At 40.5% G+C, this 21376-nt stretch overlaps 1 protein-coding gene across 3 annotated transcripts; it reads right to left on the reverse strand.

Moving 5' to 3' along the window:
* Positions 1-3082: 3082 nt before the first annotated feature.
* On the reverse strand, positions 3083-20309 carry LOC308308281 (uncharacterized protein). 3 transcript variants are annotated; one of them, XM_080753662.1, is made up of 14 exons: positions 20002-20309; positions 18274-18564; positions 15362-15619; positions 14169-14273; positions 13747-13794; positions 12263-12355; positions 12023-12076; positions 11552-11929; positions 10828-10884; positions 10307-10732; positions 9013-9432; positions 7723-8142; positions 6191-6574; positions 3083-5474 (listed from the first exon to the last, which is right to left on the reverse strand). In XM_080753662.1, exons 1-14 carry the CDS (start codon positions 20057-20059, stop codon positions 4096-4098), a joined length of 4371 nt encoding a protein of 1456 aa, XP_080609788.1. In that variant the 5' UTR covers positions 20060-20309; the 3' UTR covers positions 3083-4095. The 3 variants fall into 3 exon arrangements, with proteins under 3 accessions (XP_080609788.1, XP_080609787.1, XP_080609789.1); XM_080753661.1 differs by having other exon boundaries at positions 6155-6574; XM_080753663.1 differs by lacking the exon at positions 7723-8142 and having other exon boundaries at positions 6191-6245; positions 9104-9432.
* Between the last annotated feature and the right edge of the window lie 1067 nt (positions 20310-21376).

A 21376-nucleotide genomic window follows, 5' to 3' on the forward strand; every position in this document is an offset into this window, starting at 1 on the left:
TAGAAAGTACTCAATATGCAGAATGTCCCATTTGCCATTTCACAAGTTTTCAAATGTATTACATCAAAATTTCAGATCTACAAGCGATCTACAATGCATCGCAATGTGATGCATTGTGAGTTTGTAGATCGTCTATTTTAAAATGGCCGAAATGTATAGGGCTTACGTGGTTAATGTATGTTTTGTAATAATAATCAAAATCTACTAAGTAGCTAGGAACTCTAAGTTTTCAAATAATTATAGTAGAGTAAAAGTACAATATTATACCTTTGAGATGTAAGTGGAGTACAAGTAAAGTAAAATAAATTGGAAATACTCCAGTAAAGTAAAAGCACAATACTTAGTTAGTTACGTTACACTCTCTTCTCTCCCCCAACACACAGCCATGCCTGATGATATAGTGTTTGTTACTTATCTGACTATCTCTCTGCTTTCATGACGTGATGATGTCACATTTGGTTAATAATACATGTATATAACAAGTCATTTTATTACAAAAATACTAATCAAAACGTTGTCTATCGTTGTTATTCTAGCATAAATCTATCACAGCTGTGCCCGTTGTACTGTAACAATGGGAAAAGAATTGTATAAAAAAAAGTTGTATAATGGTAACTTTTCTTTCTAGAGATGTTCATGCTGGTTACTGCCCTGGGTATCAAAACCTGCCTTGGGCCATCTTGTTGTACAGCATCACCATAATGACCACAGATTGAGTTGACACAAAGTATCCTGGACGGCCTGGTCAATAGAATGTGATCCCAAACATTTCCCTCTAATGTTTCCCTCACTCCTGGTGTCCTTGTCAGAAACTGGGTCTAGAGACAAATCATGTCCTAATAAGAGGTTCCTGACGGTAATAGCAAAGATAGATTCTATGTCATGTCTACAGTGCTTAAAGATTTGGCCACACAATTACCTTGGCTGCACTGTCACAGTAAACTATGTATGGCACAGAAAGAGCCATTCATACACACGCTTTTATAGAAATTATATTGATTTCTCCTGACCCACCCGCATCTGGCCTCCTTGGGCCCAGGCTCCTCTGTGGAAGCAGCGCCAAGGCTCTATCTTAACCTCGCATAAAAATAAATGAGAAGCTATGGGGCCAGTCTCTTAAGCCAGAGGATATTGTTCGATTCCACGTCAGCCCGCCAGGAGGCAATTTAAACAACCCAGCATGCTAATCAACCTGGTATAAAAGGCTATTCTGGAGGGCAGCCCATTCCCCTTTCCCTTTCTCCCCCTCTCCCTTTTCTCTTAGTTGCAGCAGGGGCCAAAGAGAACCTAGACAATCTGAGAATAAAACTATAATTGGGCCTCTGTCTGAGAGAACATTACACTCCAGCGAGACATAACCATATGATGAGGAGCAGGAAACAACCAATCTTAAAAAGGAGTTATATGGCTCCCTGTGCCGTGTGGTCTACCATGCCATTGTCAGGGGTTTAAAAAGCACTGTAAATGGTAGAAATCAGGGACGTGCTGGCCATTGGGAAAAGCAGGACAACTCCCGAACGGCCGGTTCATTCGAAAAAATAGAATAAAAATAAATGTCTGCCTTCGTTCCATTTTGGGGGCTGGGCGGCCAATAAAGTAAATCGTCAATGTCGGGCAGAAACCTCTTATCTCCAAGTTTCACATTTGTAAAGGCCGTCGCACAAAAGTAGTGAAAACATCCAGCTGTTTTCACTAGTTTAAATCATTTTTAAAATGATAAATACAAAACAAATGGTTTTGGACATACAAGGTTTCCACCCGACAACGACGAAATATAACTCATGTAATTGACCCACTGGCTTGTCACTTGTCATGATCTGAAATGGCAAATCTTTGAGTAGCAGCAGCGCTATAGAGAGATCTCTCTCTCTATAGTACGCAATGAGGGCCTCTCCAACTCTTTTTCCAAGGCTGAATCGCTGTAACATTTGTACCAGAGGGATGCAAAAGGAGGGAACACCGAGAAGTGAGGCAGTGTGGACAAAATATCAGCGCCAGGATCTGAGCTCCCCTGCTGCCAGCAACACGTCAACAACGTCTCTAGTGGGACCGCATTGTGACCCTCATCTGGGGAGCCGGTGCCCTGCTCCCCCACCCCCCAAATAATTCAATATTCTAATATTCCCATGGTATTCGCCGCAACCACAGAAATACGATAGGGTTCATTCTCCACTTGTGCTCTGAACCCACAGGTCAGTTGGTAGCAGATCACAGACTTTTCCGTGACTCAGGGGTTAAACTAATCATGCGTGACTTTTTCACATGGCCTACCCGGTGCGCTCAGAAATCTACCCCCAACTTGTCTTCCGGCTGGCGATGAACCTGTTCCTGTTCCTGGCCTCTGGCTCGATCTGTTTTTTTGTTTTCCTTAAAATCATCATTAACCACCTCTTGTCGTTTTTGAGAACTGCTTTATTGATTCAGCTGTGTTGTTGAATTTATCTCCAATTATGGCTTAATTGTAAGAGCTGAATTTAATTCTGCGCCTATTGCACAGCATGTGATGTAACCATCCCGTGGGCTGATAAAATAGAGTGCCAGTGTTCATTGAGGTCACCGAGGTTACCATGGCCGCCTCCCATTATGTTTCATTGAAACAGACCTACAATAAATATCCTTGACCTAAAGCAAATTATTTTACTACAATAACAGCTATACACCCACAATCGGTTCTAATAAAATAGATATGTCCATGATTTCTCTGCTAAATGGCTTCTTCAAAATCCACGTGCTTTAGATTGATTTAATATCAGTTTGATAAAAAAAAGCTCTAAAATGTGTTAGAAATGTGTATTTATTGAGCTAGTCTTGAGAGCTAAATGTGTCCTTCAATGAAAGATGGCATGCCAGTGTTTAACTCCTCTTTTGTTAGATATAAAAAAGGAAAGAAATCCTCATATCAAAGGCTGTCTTCAGAAATGCTATGAAACACTTCCCCCTGCTGACATTGAAAGGCTCTTGCAGTTTCTTCCAGTATTTCCAATAACACCATCAGCACCGACTGACCAACTTCTTTATAATCTTTCCATTTATTTTTTGTAGCAGACAAAAAAAATATACATAATTATTCATTTAGTCACTAGATTGGAAAACATTTGAACACAAGCCAATTCATTTGTCAATCGATTCAGTAAATGTAGTGTATGATAGTTGACAATGTTTCAACAGTAAGAAGACATACTGTTAACATTTATGAATCCATTTCTCATTCACAAGAGATTAAAAAATATATATTTTACAAACCATTATCGTCAGATAATGTAACCACCACCAGTGTACTGAAATAGATTAGCTATGGATCATCAAATAAAAAACTACAGAAAGGTAAAGTGCAAGATTGTTAATGTAAATAAAACAAAATAACACAACAAAACCCTGAGCTATGCCATGCTATCACAGTTATCACCAGCTGGGCTACATTAACTATTTTTCAAAAACATCCTGACTATCAAAATCTAATTATGATTTCTGTATCAAAGGCCTTGGAGACATCCAAATTCATAGTGCCAGGAATTGCTATTTAATAATTATTTCAAATAATATTGAAAAGCATATAAATTGTATTGACATTGTTTTATTATTTGGCAAACTCAAATGACTAGAATTGATGCATTTGGTGTTCATGTCATTACTCAGATAGGCTATCATAGGCAATAGGCACCATGCCAATATTTTATAAAAAATATATAAAAGAAATATAAAAAATATAATTCATTCGTTCATTCATGAATTCAAGGCTTCATGGGGTGTGTAATTGATAAAAAGTCACTTTTTTGGTGAACTTATAAGAGTAAATGTATCATGCTGTGCCCATATGAAAGTACAGTGTTTTTGTTGTATTATTTCATACTGTATACAGTACTCATAGGCTCAGGCACTGTTTGATGCTTATTTTCATGTATTTTCATTCAATATTGTTTCTTTACTACTTTTCCTCGTCTACTACTTTGTGTTCTTCTACCCGTGTCTATGCTATTTCTTATATCAACTGATATATGTCAATCACCTGAACTAGTGTACCTGAACCTGTATATCTAACACCAGGATGATTTTGATCCTATCCACTTTTCCCATCCTGGTGTGAAGCTTTTGATCCTACTCTTCCTCTTGACTCTCTGTTAGGTTGTGATGTTCCTCCCCAGGTTTATCATTCTCTCCCTTGTTTTGACCCACTTCCATTTCCTTCTCCTTGGCCTCCTTTTCTCCATTTGATGCTTCTGCTCCTTTGTCACACATCTCTACTTTAGCTTGGTCACCCGCGATATTGCCATCTTCTGTTTTTGTCGAGAGGCTGCTTGTGATCGCCTGTGTATTAGCACCTTGAAGACGGTTCATCTCATGACCTGTGACACCCTGAACCATGCTGGGCGCTGGAATGTTTTCTTCCGGAGCCATTTTTGACTCTGGTTCAGGGTGCTGAGGATTCTGACCAGGCTGGTCAGGTATGGTTGGCCCCTGTGGAGGAGGATCTAACTCACATTTGGGATCCACTGATTTACTAACAGAGTCTGGCTCATTGTTCCCTTCAGACTCACCACTCTCTCCCTTCACGACGTCATTACCCCGTCCAATTTCCTTTTCTTTTGCCTCCTGTTCCGTCTTCTCTATTTGATCTTCATTATCGGCTTCGTCACGCCGCTCTGCTTTCTCCTGGCCGTGACCCACGCCTGTCACATTTACATTTTCCACATCTGCTGAGACACTGTGTGCGTTCACCTGTTCATCAACATCCTGACTAATGTCCTTCACGTCCTCTGTTTCTACCTCTGTGTCACTGTCCCCATGGGCCCCCATATCCCCTCCTTGCCCAGGGCGGTTACTACAATAGTTTTGGGAGACTTCTCCCTCCTCGTTATCGCCAGTCATCTTCTCATTGCAAGGCTCCTCTCTACTTTGTCCAGGCTGGGCCTCATGTTCTTGGGCGCCTGCTGTGTAGAGGTCCGTCTGTGAACCTTCTGACTCATCCAACTTGTAATTGTCCTCGATTTCGTGGTCAGGATGTGGCGTGATTTCATCTCCATGGTTAAGGGAGGAAGGAGGCTGATTTGACTCCTTAATAGGTTCATCCGATTTGATAACTATGTCTGATGCATTTGTTTCTTCAAAACCCGTTGAATCACTTTCATGCTGGCTTGCATGAACAGGCTCTACTGCGTCATCCTGATCCTTACTTGGCTCTGTAATGATTGCTTCTTCCTGGGACTGACTTGGTTCAGGTTGCTTCTGATTCACATCAGGGTTTGGGCCACAGCTGGGATCTTCTGGTTTACTAACTGGTTGATTTGTCCCTTCTAATGCTTGTGACTCTGTTTCTGGTTCAGTCGTCTCAGTAGGTTTTACTGTGTCCTGGTCTGGGCCTGCGTCTCCTTTAGGTTCACTAGCGACGTCTTCCGGTTGAGTCACATCGGGAAATAGGGTTTTCTTTGTAGTGTGATTTTGCTCGGTAGGAGACTCTGCCTCATCTGTCACATGGCCTGTAATGACAGAACATTTATTTTTAGTAGACTTTAACCTTTCATTCATAGTATATTGTCCTAATAAAACTTGCATGCCAAAACACCCAAATGATTCAGCGGCCTGGTTGTGATCTGTCCTTTATTACACAACTGTCTCAATTACGGCATTCAGCAGACTGCTGCTATGAAGAATAGACTGTTGCTATGGCCAGAGTGTGCTTGGTTTTTGCCGTATTCAACATGGCAGCCATGTAAACAGAGACAAATAAATCAACGCTGAGGGCTCCAATGCGACAGATGCTTTATTGCACCATTCCTTTTTACATTTCTAAAGTCATTCTCTACTAATATTGTAAAATCACACCCAATGTGAAGTGAGTGGTGGTCGTGCTTGCATAACGTCTTCAGACTAGGATTTGAGTCTAGGATGTACAGGGTATGCTACACACACACACGTTTTGCTATGGCAAAACGCTAAGGAAAAAGGCTACAGACATACGACATATGATATCACTAGACAAACATGATGCTACGTACACACATTTTACTATGGCAAAACGCTGAGGAAAAAGGCTACAGACACACGCACAGCCACGTATAGGAGCGGTTAGCACCGCTCAAAAACGTAACCTCAAAACACCAGTGTAATTATGTGACCACAAGTAATGGATATGTTTGCACTCTTCTATATCACATACCTTCTGGTGTGCTATGTGGTGGTTGCATCTCCTCACCATCTGCCTTCATCTGTACAGTCTGTGCAGAGGTCTTTTCTGTTGAGTCACTTGGCTGGCTTGCGTGAGCAGGCTCTTCTGCGGCATCCTGATCTCCACTGGGCTCTGATGCGTTTGCTTCTTCCTGGGACTGACCTTCAGGTTCAGCTTGCTTCTGGTTCACATCGGGGTCAGGGTCACTGCTGGGTTCTTCTGGTTTACTAACTGGTTGATTTGTCCCTTCTAATGCTAATGTTTCTGGTTCAGTCTCTGTAGGTTTTACTGTGTCCTGGTCTGGGCCTGCATCTCCTTTAGGTTCTCTAGCGACGTCTTCTGGTTGAATCACATCGGGAAATAGTGTTTTCTTTGTAGTGTGATTTTGTTCAGTAGGAGACTGTGCCTCATCTGTCACAGGGATTGCAATGAAAGAACATTTATTACCAGTCTCAAAGAAACAGTTGCACCTTTCATAGTTTTACAATATCATGAGTGCCAAAGTAAACCACCCCAATGATTCAGCCTGGTTATGATCTGTCCTTTATCACACGGGAGAGTGTTTTCTGCTGGTGATTCAGTCCGAGTGTATCAAAGGGTGCGTTCGGAAATGCGCACCGGGTGTGGTTAGGGGTTATGGTTAGGTTTAGGCATAGTTTTACTGAGGTTAAGGTTAGGGTTAGGCATAGTTTTACTGAGGTTAGGGTTAGGATTAGGGTTAGGTTTAGGCACTCACTACACTGAGCACACACCCGGTGCGCATTTCCGAACGCACCCTTTGATACACTCGGACTGAAACACCAGCAGAAAACACCATCCTTTTATCACACAGCTTGGTTGAAAGTTAGTTTCTGACTGGTCAATCACTGCATTCAGCTGTATGTTATTTCTTAATAGCAGACTTCTGCTATGAATAACAGACTGTTGCTATGGCCAGAGAGTGCACACCAGAATTAATTCATTAATCAATCAATCAATCAATCAATCAATATGCAGTGCTTGGTTTTTGCCGCATTCAACATGACAGCCATGTAAACAAACACACAATGTAATTGTACAGCTATACAGTAAACCAAAGAATGTTTTTGAAAACATTTGAGGCAAGCAGTAACAGAATATTGATTCATATTTGATCACCACTTCCTATTGGAGATTCGTGAGCCGACCATGTTGCGCTGGAAGCACCTGGCATAATCTAATGGATTATTTTTCTTTACCATAAGCTAATAATTTTAAAATCAATGAAATTGTTTTGTTGTCAAATTTTGTCTCAATGTATTAATTTCCTAATTAAGTAGCCATGTAAAAAGTGGAATAAATAACAGTAAGACGATCAGTTTAGAGAAATAAACCCCTTCAGGGTGACAAAGACCCTCTGCTTCCAGTCTAATCACCCTGGCTGTGAGGGTTTATTTCTAGGACCAGCTCACCACTCATTATTATTCCTTGCACATTCACTCACTCTCTACTAATATTGTAAAAAGATCATCTCAAAACACTACTGTAATTATATGACCATAGACTCTTCTATGACTATGACATCACATACAGTACTGTACCTTCTGGTGTACTATGTGGTGGTTGCATCTCCTCATCATCTGCCTTCATCTGTACAGTCTGTGCAGAGGTCTGTTGTGTTGATTCGCTTTGGTGCTGGCTTGCGTGAACAGGCTCTACTGTGTCATCCTGATCCTTACTGGGCTCTGGAGTGTTTTCTTCTTCCTGGCTTGGTTCAGGTTGCTTCTGGTTCACATCGGGGTCAGGGTCACTGCTGGGTTCTTCTGGTTTACTAACTGGTTGATTTGTCCCTTCTAATGCTTGAGACTCTGTTTCTGGTTCAGTCTCTGTAGGTTTTACTGTGTCCTGGTCTAGGCCTGCATCTCCTTTAGGTTCACTAGCGACGTCTTCCGGTTGAGTCACATCGGGAAATAGTGTTTTCTTTGTAGCGTGATTTTGTTCAGTAGGAGACTGTGTCTCATCTGTCACAGGGATTGCAATGAAAGAATATTTATTACCAGTAGACTCAAAGAAACAGTTGCACCTTTCATAGTTTTACAATATCATGAGTGCCAAAGTAAACCACCCCAATGATTCAGCCTGGTTATGATCTGTCCTTTATCACACAGCTTGGTTGAAAGTTAGTTTCTGACTGGTCAATCACTGCATTCAGCTGTATGTTATTTCTTAATAGCAGACCGGTGCTATGAATAACAGACTGTTGCTAGTAATGGCCAGAGTTCACCAGAATTCATTCATTAATCAAGCAATCAATCAATCAATATGCAGTGCTTGGTTTTTGCCGCATTCAACATGACAGCCATGTAAACAAACACACAATGTAATTGTACAGCTATACAGTAAACCAAAGAATGTTTTTGAAAACATTTGAGGCAAGCAGTAACAGAATATTGATTCATATTTGATCACCATTTCCTATTGGAGATTCGTTAGCCGACCATGTTGCGCTGGAAGCACCTGGCATAATCTAATGGATTACTTTTCTTTACCATGACCAAATCATTTTAAAATCAATGAAATTGTTTTGTTGTCAAATGTTGTGTCAATGTATTAATTTCCTAATTAAGTAGCCATGTAAAAAGTGGAATAATTAACAGTAAGACGATCAGTGTTGAGAAATAAACCCCTTCAGGGTGACAAAGACCCTCTGCTTCCAGTCTAATCACCCTGGCTGTGAGGGTTTATTTCTAGGACCAGCTCACCACTCATTATTATCCCTTGCACATTCACTCACTCTCTACTAATATTGTAAAAAGATCATCTCAAAACACTACTGTAATTATATGACCATAGACTCTTCTATGACTATGACATCACATACAGTACTGTACCTTCTGGTGTGCTATGTGGTGGTTGCATCTCCTCATCATCTGCCTTCATCTGTACAGTCTGTGCAGAGGTCTGTTGTGTTGATTCGCTTACGTGCTGGCTTGCGTGAGCAGGCTCTACTGTGTCATCCTGATCCTTACTGGGCTCTGGAGTGTTTTCTTCTTCCTGGCTTGGTTCAGGTTGCTTCTGGTTCACATCGGGGTCAGGGTCACTGCTGGGTTCTTCTGGTTTACTAACTGGTTGATTTGTCCCTTCTAAAGCTTGTGACTCTGTTTCTGGTTCAGTCTCTGTAGGTTTTACTGTGTCCTGGTCTAGGCCTGCATCTCCTTTAGGTTCACTAGCGACGTCTTCCGGTTGAGTCACATCGAGAAATAGTGTTTTCTTTGTAGTGTAATTTGGTTCAGTAGGAGACTGTACCTCATCTGTCACAGGGATTGCAATGAAAGAACACTTATTACCAGTAGACTCAAAGAAACAGTTGCACCTTTCATAGTTTTACAATATCATGAGTGCCAAAGTAAACCACCCCAATGATTCAGCCTGGTTATGATCTGTCCTTTATCACAAAGCTTGGTTGAAAGTTAGTTTCTGACTGGTCAATCACTGCATTCAGCTGTATGTTATTTCTTAATAGCAGACCGGTGCTATGAATAACAGACTGTTGCTAGTAATGGCCAGAGTTCACCAGAATTCATTCATTAATCAATCAATCAATCAATATGCAGTGCTTGGTTTTTGCCGCATTCAACATGACAGCCATGTAAACAAACACACAATGTAATTGTACAGCTATATACAGTAAACCAAAGAATGTTTTTGAAAACATTTGATGCAAGCAGTAACAGAATATTGATTCATATTTGATCACCACTTCCTATTGGAGATTCGTTAGCCAACCATGTTGCGCTGGAAGCACCTGGCATAATCTAATGGATTACTTTTCTTTACCATGACCAAATCATTTTAGAATCAATGAAATTGTTTTGTTGTAAAATTTTGTGTCAATGTATTAATTTCTTAATTAAGTAGCCATGTAAAATGTGGAATAATTAACAGTGAGACGATCACTGTTGAGAAATAAACCCCTTCAGGGTGACAAAGACCCTCTGCTTCCAGTCAGAGTCTAATCACCCTGGCTGTGAGGGTTTATTTCTAGGACCAGCTCACCACTCATTATTATCTCTTTCACATTCACTCACTCTCTACTAATATTGTAAAAAGATCATCTCAAAACACTACTGTAATTATATGACCATAGACTCTTCTATGACTATGACATCACATACAGTACTGTACCTTCTGGTGTGCTATGTGGTGGTTGCATCTCCTCCTCATCATCTGCCTTCATCTGTACAGTCTGTGCAGAGGTCTGTTCTGTTGATTCGCTTTGGTGCTGGCTTGCGTGAGCAGGCTCTTCTGCGTCATCCTGATCCTTACTGGGCTCTGGAGTGTTTTCTTCTTCCTGGCTTGGTTCAGGTTGCTTCTGGTTCACATCGGGGTCAGGGTCACTGCTGGGTTCTTCTGGTTTACTAACTGGTTGATTTGTCCCTTCTAATGCTTGAGACTCTGTTTCTGGTTCAGTCTCTGTAGGTTTTACTGTGCCCTGGTCTGGGCCTGCATCTCCTTTTGGTTCACTATTGATGTCTTCAGGTTGAGTCACATCTGGAAATGGGGTTTTCTTTGTAGTGTGATTTTGTTCTGTGGGAGTCTGTTCCTCTTTCTCTGAAATAGCCACCAGAACATTTATTACCAGTACACTCAAACATGTTGTATATTTTACAGTTTAAAATGATCGTAATAACAGTTGCATGCCAAACCTTTAGGGGTTTCATTGAGCAACACTGGAATCTGGCCATTCCCCAACCCTATGTTTTCTGTAAAGTGAAAAGAAGAAGGAAAAAAGATGCTTGTGATTGACACGCAAATGATTCAGCCTTGTACATAGATAGATACTGTAGAGCAGAGGAGGGCAGCATTAATTTCCAGAGGGCCATATGGACCTCAATAAAGTGAGTGAAGGGCCACACTTTGTACAATTGAATTGATACTTGAAACACATAACATATAACAATTATGTTAAAACTGCATCAATTTGGTAGACATGACAAACTACTTTACAGTGAAGTCCTTTCAAAACAAGACAGCTGTCTGGTGTACTCTGGCCTACAATAAAAATATTATAGTTACATCAAATAATCTGTCAGAGACGTAGGCAGGGATCAATGCATAATAAAACCTGACCCGCACACCGTCTGCACTTGCACAATATGAACACTTTTATTATTTAAGCAACGTTTCGGTCACATAGACCTTTTTCAGCCTGAAGAAGGTCTATGTAACCGAAACGTTATAAATAATAAGTGTTTATATAATTGAAATCAACTTAAAACCTAAAACAAAAGCGCCAACATAGTTGTGCTTAGCTTCATTCACAGTCACTCTCTATGTATATTGTAAAAATATGATCTCAAAAGACTACTGTAAAATGTGACCACAAGTAATGGAAATATGTGGACTCTTCTGTAACATCACATACAGTACCTTCTGGTGTGCTATGTGATGGTTGCATATCCTCATCATCTGCCTTCATCTGTACAATCTGTGCAGAGGTCTGTTCCGTTGAGTCGCTTGCATGAGCAGGCTCTTCTGTGTCATCCTGATATTCACTGGGCTCTGGAGTGTCTGCTTCTTCCCGGGACTGAATTGGTTCAGGTTGCTTATGGTTCACATCAGGGTTAGGGTCACAGCTAGGATCTTCTGATTTACTAACTGGTTTATTTGTCCCTTCAGAAGCTTGTGCCTCTGTTTCTGTCTGATTTGTCTCCGTACGTTTTACTGTGCCCTGGTCTGGGTCTTCAGGCCGAGCCACTTTAGTAGGAGATAAATCTTCATAAATCTTTACCTTATCTAAGACATTGCCTGTAATCAAAGAACATTTATTACTAGCAGACTGAAACAGCGGCATCTTTTATAGTTTTAAAATATTGTCATAATGAAAGGTGCATGCCAAACCTTTGGACAAGAGAGGTTCTTTCTCCTGGTCTTTGTCTGTCTTTTCCTCTGACCCTGATTAACAGAATGAACAGTAAACAACGTAAATAAATGCAGAGTCAATTCTAATTCAGTTTGCATCCTCTGATTTGCTAACCGAATCTGATTAGATTTTCCCCTTCAAAACATGCAACTCTATTTCTGGTTACTTTGACTATGAGTGAGGCTGTAGTTCCTTGTTATTTCCGTTCAGGTTCTTACCACGTTTTGCCAGACGGGCCAATGGCTGATTGCTGGGAAGGGTGGCATCACGGCTATGTCGACTCATTTTGTCCTGTTTAGTTGGCTTATTCCCTGAAATGAGAATCAAGAGAAAGATTGTATAATGCAATTAATTTACAAAGCAATCCATTAAATCTCTTAGAATCTGTCTATTTTTCATACATGAAGTATATCTACACACGGTGAGCAACCTGTTCCAAAAGAGGGGGGAAAAAAACCTGAGACTAATAGACATCCGAGCAAGTGCAAATGTTAGTATACTGTATATCTAAGGTGATCCTTTTAAAGCTTCTCAGGGGAATTAGCGCAGCCAATTTGAATCTAGTTGCACACATTAATGTGCCGCTGATTTATGGACAAGTGGAACTCATCCTCTGATACACCTGAGATGCGCACAAATCAAGGCTGTACACACCCTTTCTTGAATCCAAAATATTTTAGGAACAATCCATCCGCTTATACAGAATAAAACGTATTGTTTATTTTTTTTATCTTATCTGCTCCCTGCCGTGTAAAGAATAAACAGCCATGGCTGGCACAGTTAAATAATTTCAACCAATATCCTGTGTAACTACCGTATAACAATAAAACTTGCATGCCAAACCCTATTTTGAGGTTTCATTTAGCAATACTACTCCCTGCAAATCTACTGACACTCCTTTTAAGATAAGATAAACTTAGTTGGATGTCACAGCAGCAACAGCAGTCAGAATGAAACACAGGAGTGATACAGTACAGCTAAGAGAAAGAAACAAGTGCAAATCCAAGTTAAATAACTTCTGGCCTACTGGGAAAGTGCGTACAAAGTTTCACACCAATCAGTCCGGCGGTGCCGTAAATTAGCTGTTCACACAGACTCACAAAGAGACAGACCGGTCTCAGGCCATACGGCCTTCTGGAGAGAGCAACTTGGTAATCATTGCTAGATTGATCAATTATTTCCAAATGGAGCTATTGAAGTCCATCAACCATGAGTACAGTACGGTAGGTTAAATAACCTAGTTTGGGCGTGCCTGCTGGCCTGCCAGACAGTCCAGGCGCATACCACATAAGCTCAGTGTAGCCTGACAGCGTGTCGCTGGTTCGAGTCCCGATCCCAACTACCTTTGCTGCGTGTCATTCCCCATCTCTCTCCCCATTTTCCTGTCAGTCTACTGTCCTATCAATAAAAGGCCAAAAACACATTAAAAAAAATTATCTAGTTTGATTATTTTTTTGGCTAGAGTGTGCACTGTGCAGTTTTCCTTTTTCATGCAACACAGTTTTGCATATAATCTGGGTTCAAGTCTTTTTTTTGTGATCTATTTAACGCGTCATTCCCTCACGCAGCACTGTCAGCTTTATGATCACTCTCTAAAGTAGATAGAGATCCAAAACACAACTTCAAAAAACGTTTAGCACATGCAGTTGATACAGTACATGTAATTCTATTACAGAACAAAAGCAAACAAAAATAATAATACCTTCTGATGGCTGGCTCTCCACATCATCTGTGTTTGTTTTCTCAGCCCCTGTAGCATCCAGGCAGGAGCCATGGGTGTGGGGTGGGGTCGGGGGGAGAAAATGCAAAATAGTGATCAATCACTCAATCAAACAGACTTTATTTATATAACACATTTCATACAACAGTTAAATGCAATGCTAAAAAGGTTTGTTTTATTTATGGAAGGAGATCTCAATCTACTTGAGCGTGAAATAATTCTATACAAAGAAAGGATACAGACGGTGTCCTGTAAACACCCTACTTCTGTAAAAAAGAAAATACACTATTCTGCCTTAGAAATCATAACAGTTAAAATATATATGTTGACAAATAAAATTAAAGCTTTCGTAATTATTTTGGGCAATAACAATATTTGTAGACAGGAAATAGTTTCAACTGTACCTTGCTTGCGTTTGCAGTAGTACCATACCAGGACAATTACAAGAGTGACTAGTAGTATGCAGCAGATAATAATCAATGGGATAATCCATGGCAAAGAGCTTTCACCTGCATATAAACACCAAAAATAACATTGTATTGTCACATAGCAGCAAGGTCTACAGTCCCACATACTGTACATTACAACTATTCTTTGTCCCTGAAAACATTTTTGGAAAATTGCCAGAAGATTCGATTTGTCTCATAAAAGTCTAAAGATACTTAAAAACTGTAAATCCTACTTACAGACCAATTCTGCATCTACACACCATTAAATGAGCAGATAGTTAACATAACGCTTCTTTGCACAAACATCAGTTTCAAGAACAAGGTAGCCAAATGTTTAAGAGCATGTTTCCTTTACTGTATATTATCATTAAATCTGACTTATTTTAGTGTTAAACTGTGAAGCATCTGTGTCCAGATAGTCTGGTTTTCACTTTACTGTCAGAGCCGGCGCTCACCTTTGTCCTGAAGACAGTATAGTTAGTTAGTTACTTTTAGCTTATTAATTAACCATCACATCGTTGTAAATTCATAATTATTGAATGCTTTAGCTATTGAAAAATAGCAGATATAAAAGCTCACAGTGCAGCACCGAGTGCCGCGCTGCGAGCTTGTAGATCTGCTATTTTTGAAAAAGTCGTGAAAATGTGTGCAAATCTTTGAATATATGTATTTGTAAAGCGAACGTTTGTAACTCAAATTTTGCTTCTGGGTGGTCCTTGGAACTAGATATTTTGAGATGCGGGTCCGTGGCCAAATAAATATCAGTTTGGGGGTCCTTCACATGAAAATGTTTGAGAACCACTGACTGATAGTAGTCTCTCAAGAACAGACTAACTAAGCTCCAGTTAAGTGAAAAGGACCTTTTCTTTGACGATGGCTGGCCAGATTGCTGACATAGAAACATAGGTTTTTCAAAAAACCTTAGAAGGATTCAAAAGACACTTATAGAATCGGGTCAAAATTCAAATTTTCATGATTTTTCAAAAATAGCAGATCTACAAGCTCGCAGCGCGGCACTCGGTGCCGCGCTGTGAGCTTGTATATCTGCTATTTTTCAATAGTTAAAGCATAAACTAATGATAATAATGTGTACCCGTTCTGAATGTCTGAAATCCTGCAAAAGACAAACGTGCAAGTGTCTTTCTTACCTTGGAAGCAGTCCTTTGCAGAGAACGTGGCCGTCTTTTCACTTACAGGGTTTCTTACCCCGCACGTGTAGACGGTATCGTCTTCTCCTCTGACAGATATTGGTAACTCTGGGCCAGGACGTGACTCGTCTCCAGGCAACCTCCAGTCAAACGTCATTAGAGATGGAGGACCTCGGGGCTCCGCAGAGCACAGCAGCGATGCGTGGCCTCCAGACGTGTCGTTCATCACACAGGATATGGAAGGCTCGTCCACCACATCTACAAATGTCAAGTGTTAATTTTGTAGACAAAAACTATGACGAAAGATGTTAGAGGGGGGGGACAAAGGACATGAGATCCAGTAGAACTAAGACCATTTTATGTTTGGTTGTGCTCAGATGTTGCGCTCTGAAAATAGCAGATCTACAAGATCACAACGAATTGTGAGATTGTAGATCTGCTATTTTCAATATGCAGCCAATCTGCCATTACGACGCCATCAAGGCCTGCCAAAATACATTTTTGTCGACAAAATCAACTGTGGATTTAGTCGACTAAAACTAGACTAAAACTAAAACTTTTCAGATGACTAAAACAAAATGAAATTGTATTCAAAAGACTATGACAATATGTATGTTTATGCCCAAGTATCTCTGTTGAGAAAGGAGACCTGAGCCCGGGCCAGGTTTGGCTCAGTGCAGTCTTTCACAAATGGGGGTATTCGTAGGTTTACAAATTGTTATTTTATATTTTTTTTGTCTGATACAGTATGAAGAATGTATCCCACATGTATGGAAATGTGTTGAATCTGGAAATAAACATACACATTTGAATACAGAAAATGTGCCAATTCTACAATAGGCCTACATGATCCACCCGCCATTAAAAAAATCACACCCGTGTGAACTGAGCGGTGGTCGGTGTGTGTGTGTGTGTGTGTGTGTGTGTGTGTGTGTCTCTGGCCTGAACAACAGCGCCCCTCCCTTAACATGTGTGGCCAGAAAAGGTACTGCAGGCTCTGCAGGCTACATACAGACACGGACACACGCACACACGCACGCACACACACACACACACACGCATACACACACGGCCACGTATAGGAGACGGTGTAACCACCGCTCAAAAACAAGTTGCCGGCAGGACTGGAGGTTAGACATAATGCATTGGTGGGTCCACATAGCAGCAGGTATGTACACTATGTGAGGTTAGCGATAAGGTGCAAAAAAAGGTTGCAACGAAGACGCATACTGTATGTGTGACTGTACCCTAAGAATGTCATTATAGTACACTGATTTAAGCAACACGGTTATCACATTAATGGGTGTGTTTAGGTTTGTAGGTGTGTCAATGTGCATTGACTAATGCAGGGGTCTTCAACGTTTTCAGGCCGGGGACCCCCAAACTGATGGGGAGATGGAGCAGGGACCCCCTACCACCTCGTAGGGTGGGGGGGTCGGGGCTACGACATATTTTTTTTATTTTAAACATGTACAAGTTACAGCGAGCAGGATGGGCCGTACCACTACCATTTCTAAACATACTACTTATTAACTGAGAACCAATGTCAATAATATCAACAATCTGTCAATTGCATAGTAATCATGTATTCAAGCTATTCAAAATGGATAGAATCATGATTTATTTTTTAACATAAATGTGAAAAAAAAAAAAAAAAAAACATTTTGATTTTTTTTTTTTTTTTAAGCAATAATTTCGCGGACCCCCTGCAGTACCTCCGCGGACCCCCTGGGGGTCGCGGACCCCCTGTTGAAGAGCCCTGGACTAATGTCTATTACGCTGCCTTGCACATTGGCACACCTAATTCTAACACACCCATTATTAATTTGATCAGCTCCAGCAGCTGTGTTCCTTTCTAGCCTGCAATGTGTTTTAATCTGCAGTAGTTTTTAAACTGAAATGGGAAACAAACTACAGAATCAGCCTAGGATTTCATTCCTTTTTCATTTCATTGCCTAAGCTGTAATCCTGGGCCAACCTTCTTCTTTTTTTCTCCAAGAAATATTAAAAATAAAATGAAAAAAGTAATAGAAAACCATGTCTCCCTCACGTACATTAGGGGGCGGTATGAGTCACCAGAACCAAGGACGGGTGTTCTCCATGAATCTAACAGTTAAAATGGAGTTTGAGGTGTTACAATGGGTTTGTATAGGAAGGGGGTGTGTCTGATAAAATGAATATCAAATATCTAATGCTGAATTAAGCAACTTAAAAACTGTCTGGGGTGCTCCCATATAATGACCCCATTTCTTTTTAACGCGAAATATCCCTTTAGGGCACTGTCACGCTGCACTTTTATTATACCTACTGTATGAGGGCGGATTCTGCCAATGCATTTCAAAGGGAATGGAGTGGTTCCCTGCCATTTGCAGATTTATGCAAAAAAAATAGAATAAAAGTGCAATGTGACCGTGCCCTTAAGTAAAAAATGTTTCCAGTGTTTCTGGCAAGGACAGCAGGTGCTTACAGTAGATTGTGTTATTTCGCGGGAACAGACAGTACAGCTCATCGGTAGCAGAGTGCAGACCTACATACTTTTGCCTTTCATATTATAGTGTACTGGAAACACTCAGTGTGTACAACTCCAAATAGACATCTCCCATGTGGACAGGTACACAATACACATGGACCCAATAAATGACTGCTGCGCCGACCTCATGCGGGCGGCCAAGTTCAATAAGGAAGATCATTTTTCTCACGCTATCTTCTTGTGCTTCTTTTCTTTTCAGGGAAGTCTCACTACACCACTTCCACTTTCTCACGCTGTCAAAACCTTTAATTCACTATTGCTAGCCCCAAAGCATTCAACTTGATCTCCCCTGAATTTGGGCCAACACATTTCAGTAACATATCAGTTTAACTGTGAACTTGTTAATATTTATTTGTTCCTTTATCTCAAAATAAAAACTTACCAATGACCTCCACATTATGATGTAAAGTATGCAACATTTTGTTGACCGTTACTTCTAATTCATAGTGTCCACTGTCTTCATGGCGGAGGTCTTTCAAAGTCAGCTCTGCTGTGTGCCAATCTAGGACGACCCTGTCGGTGTAGGTGCCATATACCCTTTCCTCACTGCCATCAAACTCCATGACCTTGCTGCCGTTGTGTTTCCAAAGAATGTCCTCTGGTGGGCCCTTGATGGTGGGCTTCAAGATTATCTTCAACCCCCTGCCTCCATAATTTGGGCCTTTCTCCGCCACTGGACAGAAAGAGAGTGAGTTCATTTCGGATTGATTTCAAAACCGAAATTCGTTCTCTGCATTTTAAAGGAGCAGTAATTATTTTCTTTTGTTAAAATAAATGTTAAATAGTATACCTCTATATTTTCATAGCAATCAGAGCCATAGAGTTATTTGTTCAGTAACAGGAGTCTCCCTTTCTCTCCAGCACTTCAGTAAACAGAAAATGCATTTTCAGGTCGGGACACCAATTTTACCCAATCAGGAGAGAGACCTCATATACAGGGGATAAACAAGGCATATTGTCATTACACAAAGAAACTAGAAAAGTGTTCTCCTCTGAGCACAAAACGTGATTCTCCTGATTGAATGAAATTGGCAAATCGCACCTGAAAATGTATATCTTTACTAAAGTGACAGGGCCCAGGCACTCATGTTAGTTGAACAAAACACTCTATATAGCAATGATACTATATCAGGAATAGAGAGATTTAACTTTGTGTGCAGGACAAGAAAATAAAATAATCAATCTAAATCAATCAATGATATTTCTTCATATAACTTAAACAAAACCTTTGTGTGTGTGTGTGTGTGTGTGTGTGTGTGTGTGTGTGTGTGTGTGTGTGTGTGTGTGTGTGTGTGTGTGTCTCTCTCTCTCTCTCTCTCTCTCTCTCTCTCTCTCTCTCTCTCTCTCTCTCTCTAAACCTATTCTGATAGTAATCATCTCAGAGTCTTGGTTCAGTAACAGAGGTCTAGTCACTCCAACTCATACAACAAATACTATTATATCCTATTAATAACACTATTAAAATAGTATTTTCAGGTGTGTTGCCAATTTCAGCCATTTATCAGCTTAAATTGTATGGCCACATTAGCCTAGTTTTCCAGTAATTAAGTTACAATTTTGTATGCTCAAGTCAATTGCTAATTTATTTATCACTTAAAATGTCACTATATCCTATCCTGCATGAGTTCAGTCACTCCTGTTCAGCTAGAGACCCCTGTTTACTGAACAAACATGCACCATTCATAGCAACCATTACCAGCCTATCAGAATATATAGAGCTACTGTATTTAACACTTTTAACAAAACAGAAATCACTTGTAACTGCTCAAATCAGTGTAGAAGAGCATTTACACTATCAACAACAGTGTAACCTTAGGTATCAGTATCATGCACCCAAAACTAGTGACTCAAACTGAGCCAACTTTAGGTCTAATGATTAACTTACCCTTAACTGTTAACAGTAATTCTTTCAATATTGAGCTTGTTGCTATCAATCTGTTCAATTGCTATTTGTTGTCTACGTCCCAGCTGTTTCCAATAACCGCATTACATGCGCAACTTCATCAGTGTACGTAAAGTCTGACTCTGAATTAAATTGACACGTTTTTGTCCAGCCTAAAAGTGTGTAATGTAAAGTCAACCAACTCGAACAGTTTCTCATAACACTCACCTTGACAAGCGGCAAACGATACAACAACGGAACATACGAAGAAAAGACGGGTAGCCATTACAGGAGGGTTACTTTCACTCTCGGCAGGCAGGTAAGGAGAACAGGTGCTGCTTTGTCGCAGTAAACAGGATTGTCCACTTATTCCCAGTGGGCTGAGCGTTAAAAAGGAGTATTTTAAAACTAACTAACACATACCTGGGCGACTAGTAGTAACTAGTAAAGGAATCTAAATGAGGTTATCTACTCAGGTAAACAGAGGCGTGGCTTTAGACATTCAAACTTCTTGGACTTTAGAATTCCGCATTATGGAGAAAATATGTTCAGCTTCAGACCAACAGAATACTTTGTCAACAGAGGGAGGCAGCCAGAGGCGTCAATTGGGTATGGCAAGCTACGGCAGCTGCCATACCTTGGCTAAAGTGGGAAATAATTAAATGTACTTTTCATTGTACCTGTTGCTAAGGTATGGCAACATGACTGGTGTCTTGCACGAGGGCGTGCGTGCAAGACACCCGTCATGTTGCCATACCTTAGCTTTGGCCGAACTGACGCCACTGGAGGCAGCAGTCAATGAATGACGCTCCTCGGCTCTGACAGACTGGCTTAAACATTTTCAGAATAAAAGAAGACCATGACCCTCAATAAGGTCAGTGGAAGAAAGTACTTTTTTGTTTTACTTAAAGGGGAAGACCACCCATTTTCAATATTGAACTATGTCATTAATATACCTTAGAGGAGTTGTGTGGAAATAGAAAATAAGTTCCCCCCCTTCTGTGTTGCCTAGAACTGGAGGATTGATTTTGGGGTTTGTATTGTAAAGTACAATGTGTGATGTCATCAAGTTGTACTTTACAATACAAACCCCAAAATCAATCCTCCAGTTCTAGGCAACACAGAAGAGGGGGAACTTTTTTTCTATTTCCACACAACTCCTCTAATGTATATTAATGACATAGTTCAATATTGAAAATGGGTGGTCTTCCCCTTTAAGTAATAGTGTAAATTCTGCAGTGTATAAATGCTCTGTTACAAGTAAAAGTTCGGAATTCAAAATGTACATAAAGTAAGCTAGCCTGCAACATTACACCAGAGACCAGACTGTGACTTAAAGGTAACAACAGCAAGAGTGAGCAACAAAACATTCTGGGCATTTGAGGACCAGGCCTCTGAAGAGTGGGCACTAAAGGGAAATCTGGGCACCAAAAACAGAGTGGGCAGACTGGGCACCAAGCTGGGCACCAGGAAATCTAGGCACCTCGGAAGAGTGGCACCAAAACAAAGTATCAATATAGAATAATCTGTTAAGGTATCTGTTAACATAGTTTTGTTTTTAAAGTATTTTTATTTTGAAACCGTGCAAATAAAGAGCCAATGT

The sequence above is a fragment of the Nannobrachium achirus genome (assembly GCF_963921795.1).
Source record: "Nannobrachium achirus genome assembly, chromosome: 22".
NCBI classification, from domain to species: domain Eukaryota; kingdom Metazoa; phylum Chordata; class Actinopteri; order Myctophiformes; family Myctophidae; genus Nannobrachium; species Nannobrachium achirus.

What these genes read in the sequence shown, in the direction of transcription:
- LOC308308281 (XM_080753661.1), bottom strand. Translation starts at nt 20,059, where the DNA reads ATGGCTACCCGTCTTTTCTTCGTATGTTCCGTTGTTGTATCGTTTGCC. An exon ending in ATCGTTTGCCGCTTGTCAAG is followed by an intron (nt 18,565 to 20,001) that starts GTGAGTGTTATG and finishes CTTTCTGTCCAG; the next exon opens with TGGCGGAGAAAGGCCCAAAT. An exon ending in GGCCCGTCTGGCAAAACGTG is followed by an intron (nt 12,077 to 12,262) that starts GTAAGAACCTGA and finishes TCTGTTAATCAG; the next exon opens with GGTCAGAGGAAAAGACAGAC.